The 6,000-nt window shown below is 38.2% G+C and overlaps 1 protein-coding gene across 1 annotated transcript in view; it reads left to right on the forward strand.

Annotated features, from left to right (window-relative positions):
- SAMD5 (sterile alpha motif domain containing 5) overlaps positions 1 to 4,010 on the forward strand; it is a 59,990-nt gene extending 55,980 nt beyond the window's left edge. The window contains exon 2 of the mRNA XM_040238647.1: positions 3,709 to 4,010. Within this exon, the coding sequence (XP_040094581.1) occupies positions 3,709 to 3,771 (63 nt within the window). The 3' untranslated portion in view covers positions 3,772 to 4,010. The remainder of the gene's footprint in view (positions 1 to 3,708) is intronic.
- The last annotated feature ends 1,990 nt before the right edge of the window (positions 4,011 to 6,000 follow it).

Genomic DNA, 6,000 nt, shown 5'->3' on the forward strand with positions numbered 1-6,000 from the left:
TTTCTCTGATTGAAACTCTAACAGATTAGAATTGCCAGATAGGTGGGAAATGATAGACGTCCTCTCTTCCTCTCTCACCCTTCTTAATAGCCTAGAACAAGTAAGACTGAGAAAGCCACAGTTCAGACCAGGAATTAGGTTTGTATGGCCCTGAGGTAAGAACTCTGAGTGTCTCAAGGCAGGTCAGGGAAGAATTAGGCCAGCTAGGATTATAAATGTTTTAGTAATATCTCCTTAGCAATAGATAATAATTTGGCACATTCCAGACTGCTGGCATTCAATTTTATAAACTCTGTCTTTAAAAACAGTAAAGCTTCAAGAACATTAGTAAAACCAAAAATATAATTTACCATTTATTGGTCCTGTGATCTCCCTGATAGCTCAGTTAGTAAAGAATCCGCCTGCAATGCAGGAGACAAGGTTCGATTCCTGGGTCGGGAAGATCCCCTGGAGAAGGGAAAGGCTACCCACTCCAGTATTCTGGCCTGGAAAATTCCATGGTCTATGCAGTCCATGGGGTTGCAAAGAGTTGGACACGACTGAGCTACTTTCACTTACTCACTCACTCATTTATTGGTCCAGAGATGGATTTTTGCGAGTTTTGAGAAAGGACCAGATTTGAGGCAATTTTTTTCATGATTTTTTTTTTAAGTCAACCTAGTCCTATATTCAAAGAAGGCTATAAATGCTTATAAGGTGTGTGTATGTGTGTGTTCTCAGTCATGTATGACCCTTTGTGACCCCCTGGACTATAACCTGGCAGGCTTCTCTGTCCATGGGATTTCCCAGGCAAGAATATTAGAGAGGGTTGCCATTTCCTCTCCAGGGGATCTTCCTGGCCCAGGGATTGAATACGCGTCTCTTGTGTCTCCTGCATTGGCAGGCGGATTCTTTACCATTAGTGTCACCTGGAAAGCCCAAACTTTTATAAAACAGATTTTTATTTTCCTTGGAGGAATGAAGAAAGGGCTTTTTTTTTCTCTGTAGGAATATGCTAGACAATTTAGGGGGAAAATGAAATGGAAAAATGTGAGCTGCTCTGTGAAGTGAGACTGGACTGACACTGCCTGTTTGCCCATAAGACGTCTTTTTAGCAGTTATCTCCTTAACGCTGATCAGAGTTGTAAACATCTGTTCATTTCTCTTCTGCTTGAAGAGTGGGATCTATAAGGAGCAGGATCCAGGATGTCACAGTGCATGCCAGGTGCCAGAGCACCAAGGAGCCTTCCTAGCAGGGAAATTACTAATGTCTCCTCTGATCATGAAGCAACATGTGCTCTGCTAATTACTGTTCTCTGAGACTGCTCTCACATCTTGAAACTCTCCATGACCCAACTGCGGAAATCCTGTTTGTCTGCCTCCCACCCTTTCCCCCAAAGAATGAAAACTAGCAAATGGCAAGGCTGGGCTTGTTTAATCAATGCAATTTGTTTTTGCTGAACCTAAGACGCAAGAGGTTTCAGTTGGGGCTGTTAGCTTGATGCTATGTTTGTGAATGACTTCGTGGTGCACATCTTTAGCTGAGTTTAATGTAGAGGGTACCTGCGTTTACTAGATGATAGCCTGTCCAAGGCATTTTCTTTATTTCCATAGGTTTCTGGAAGACAATGCTCTTTAACACAATGACCTTTAATGGTTGGCGACTTCAGGCAGAGCTGTATCAGGCATGGTGCAACATCTGAGAATCTTTTGTTTTAACAAGAGTCTTCTCAGGATGGTGTCTCCTTCCTTGGTGACTTTGTCAAAATTCAGCTGTAGTCTTCCTGAGGCCTTTTGTTGTTCAGTTGTTCAGTTGCTCAGTTGTGTCCGACTCTTTGTGACCCCATGGACCGCAGCACTCCAGGCTTCCCTGTCGTTCACTATCTGTCGGAGCTTGCTCAAACTCATGTCCATTGAATTGGTGTTGCCATCCAACCATCTCAGCCTCTGTCATCCCCTTCTCCTGCCTTCAATCTTTCCCAGCATCAGAGTCTTTTCTAATGAGTCAGCTCTTAGTTGCCTAGTGCTGTAACTAGAGGCTCCTTCTGGTTTTTCAGGTAGAAATAGCAAGTTAACTCACACTCTAAAACAAATACATTTTTGTTGCAGCACTTTTTCATTTATTGATTTATTAGAGCATTAAAAATGAAACAGTTTTGCCTTCATGTTAAGCTAAATTTCCCTCACTCCTCCCCTCAAAAAAAGAAAACAAAAAACCCAAAAAACAGCTTGTCAAGTTAGATCAAACATTACTTTTACATAGTTTATAATAGGAGCTTGATTTTCATAGAAGAATGGATTGGCTTGGAGATGGGTTTATCTGAGTGACTATTTAATATATTAGTGAGTACTAAGATATTATTACTTGGTATTACAGGGACAAAAAGATCTCAAAACAGCCTGATTCTCTGGGGAAAGAAACTTTCTGAGCATGGCTAGTAATACTTTCTATACATTTAGATGCAATTGTTGGATGATTTTACCCAAAGTAATTAATAGTGACATATTAGTTAACATATTGCTATCAGTAGGTGGCTGTTTGAGCAGGGGTGAACATAGCATGTGCTAAAACAAATTATTGTACCCTAGAGAAATGTGCAGAATCATTTTTTAAAGTCTTTCAATAATGCCTGCAATACAGTTTTTTTTTGCAAGAGATAAAACTACGGGTAACACTGAAGAGTTGTAGACTAGAAAAACAAAAATGAAAGAGAGCAAAAGTGATTCAACCTTTTCGAAAAGCTTGTTCAGTTAAACAACAATAAAAACAAACACACCAAAAAACAAGTAAATGGTTGAATCCAAGCAGCACCGTCTGCCTGTCGTATCAAAAATCATGGGAGAGACCCAGGCATCCTCATTCTTCCTTTGCACTCTTTTTTTTTTTTCCTTCTCCTTTGTCCATTCTGAACCGTCAAGGGACTCTTGGCCCAGGGCACAACAGTGACAGATGGGCTGGAAACTGTAATCTGTTGCTGCCTTTCATTTGTGGAGGAATCATGGTGACCATGAAGGGGTTAAAACTGTCAACAATCAGAGCTTGGAGATAATTAGTGTAATATCAATCCCAGAACACTGGTGCAGATGACCACACAATAGCAGATGAATTCTGCTAGGTTACTGCTTTGTAAGAAATCTTTATTCATCTCTTTCCAGCTTATGCACAAACATGCTTTTAAATGCCTGTGTGAAAAAGTTACTATTTGTGCACACAAATGATTATGATTAAAGATGATTGTGAATCTTTTATTTAGGAAGGTGCATTTTGAATTAGCCTTTACACAGACAAGCTGGATAGATACATACCTTCTGAGCATGAGCTAGGTAGCGTTTGAAGTATTTTGCAGTATGTTCACTGATATTCTATGACTAAGGCTACCAAAGTGTAGAATTGAGTGATGTGATTTAGGAAGGCAAACTTATTACAAGATATATTTTTATTTAATTTTTTTTACTTTTCTGTTCTCATAAGAAACATTAAAGGAAAGAGAAGTAGACCTTTTTAAAAAAAGAAATATAGACTTGAGAAGAATAAAATACGTTTTCTTATTATTAGCTTCAAAGAGAAAATTAATAAACAACAGAGTCTTAAAGTTAGTTTTCAAAAATCCATATGGTAACCAGAAAGGGACAAGTATGACTTAAAAAATGGAGCAGAAATCCGTGATGGACTAGGGGAAGAATGGGTAAAGGAGAACTTAAATAACCCCGATATGTTCAAATCCACAGGTCCCAATGGCTGGCATCCTAGAGTTCTTAATGAATTGGCCGAAGTCATCACAGAACCGCTAGATATCAGTTTTGAAAACTCGCGGAGGACTGATAAGGTGCCTGAAGACTGGAAAAGGGCATATTTAGAACCTTCTTTCAAAAAGGGAAATGGATGATGACCCTGGAAATACTCATCAGCCTAACTTTTTGCTTGGAAAAATTCTGGAATTATCAACTTAGTACACTGGGTAACACATTCATAATAGCTAGACAAAAGGCAGTGAAATATCACACATAAAGAAGTACTGAATTCATTTTTTTTTTAACATACCATTGTTAGAAACAGTCTTCTGCGTGTTTGGGGGTTCTGCCCTCCATACTATACATTCTTGATGAAAACAAATGAGACTGGCTAAAGCTTTTGGTTAATCTGACTAACTTTTAGTGTGTAATACAAGGCAAAAAAGTTTCTGGCAATAGCTAGACATTATATCATTTCTAAATTAGCCTTTAACTTGAGAATAGTCATTTTAATTTTGTATTTAAACATTTTTTTCCCACTTCATATAAGATTGTGTTTTCATAGTTTGAGATATTTTACATAATTTTATATAGAATAGTTTGGTGAAGGAGCTTTTTTTTTTTTTAAGGTGCTTTATATGGTTATTTCACATATAGGTAGAATGATAAAGGTGACAGATTTATGTTCCTTACAAGATACACTTGTAAGGAAAGAAAAGCAAAGGAAGAAACTTTTTTCTAACGTCTGTTTTTAAATTTCATCTGACTGAACTTGAGTGTTGGGAACTGTAAGAGTGTCTTACTCTGACATACGTTGAGCAAGGGCCAGCCGTGTGGCTTGATGGCTGGTTTTCTTCAGCCCTGGACGCTGCTATGCCCCAGATTGCCTCCCCAGACTCTGACTTCAGGCTTTTGGCGGGAGGTGAGCAGTGGGAGTGGATATTAAGAGCCCTTTATAACCAGAGCCTAAAAGGAGAGTAGAAGGAGGTGAGAGGAGGAAATGAAGGTGAATCTTGAATTTTTTCTGCTTCCTGATGTTCTTGCCTTTGGATGTTGGCAGTTTTCTTTTCTGCTTAGAAAATGCAACCATGTTGAGAAGACCAAAAACTTGGTTGAAAGGAGACCATCAGAAAGATCTAGAAACACAGCCAGCCCCATTGTCAAACAGCTTCTAAGAGCAGCTAGACAGTACTGTGTTCCAAAATCTCTGCACTGCTTAGATGTATGTAAGAGATAAAAGTTTACATCACACAATACTCAAGAGTAGGAAACTCTCAGAAAAAAAAAGAAATCTACCTTCATTTTTTCCTGGTGCATAGTGGAATGGGTAGGCAGTTAAGGTCTCCAAGGGCCATTTTAATCACTTTAAAAATATCAGGTTTACATAGTTTGGTCACTTCTAAAGATTAATTTAGACTAGGTAAATTCAGTCTCATTCTTAAGTACAAATGCAAGGAAATTAAGCTCTAAAAGTATGTATACAAAGCCTTTTAAACAACATGCTGTAGCTTGCAGCTCTGTAAGAGTTATATTCCAATCAATCTTTCATCATTATTTTTTTTAAGTGAACTAGAGTCTATAAAATTTCCAAACTAGGTTTTTTTTTTGTTTTGTTCATGGAGTAGGGATCTCTCTAGATTATAGATATGATTTATTGTGATAATAAATGGCTTCCTGTTCTAGACCTCATTTCCAGGTGCAGCATCTGTGGCAGATTTATTTCACAGATGTGCATTTTCATGCATTTGTTGAATTGTTGCTGGAGAGGACCCGATTTCTGAAAAATCTATTATTTTCATCCTGGGCATTATGATGCAATCTACAGGAACTAGAAAACTCTTCAGTCATTTCAGGTTTGATTTTCTATTTGTATAATGTGTAACTTCAATTATTTTGCCAAGTTTAAATCTTCTCTTTGGGTTTGCTCTTGAAATTTGAAAATGATAATCCTCTACCTACATTGCCAAGAGAAATATCAACAACCTCAGGTATGCAGATGATACCACTCTGGCAAAATGGCAGAATGTGAAGAGGAACTAAAGAGACTCTTGATGAGGGTGAAAGAGGAGAGTGAAAAGCTGGATTGAAACTCAACATTCAAAAAACGAAGATCATGACATTCAGTCCCATAACTTCATGGCAAATAGATGGGGAAACAATGGAAACAGTGACAGACTATTTTCTTGGACTCCAAAATGACTGCACATGGTGAGTGCAGCCATGATATTAAAAGACACTTGCTTCTTGGAAGAAAAACTATGCTAAACCTAGACAGCCTATTAAAAAGCA

This window comes from Oryx dammah, unplaced genomic scaffold (assembly GCF_014754425.2).
Source record: "Oryx dammah isolate SB20612 unplaced genomic scaffold, SCBI_Odam_1.1 HiC_scaffold_4, whole genome shotgun sequence".
Classification (NCBI taxonomy): domain Eukaryota; kingdom Metazoa; phylum Chordata; class Mammalia; order Artiodactyla; family Bovidae; genus Oryx; species Oryx dammah.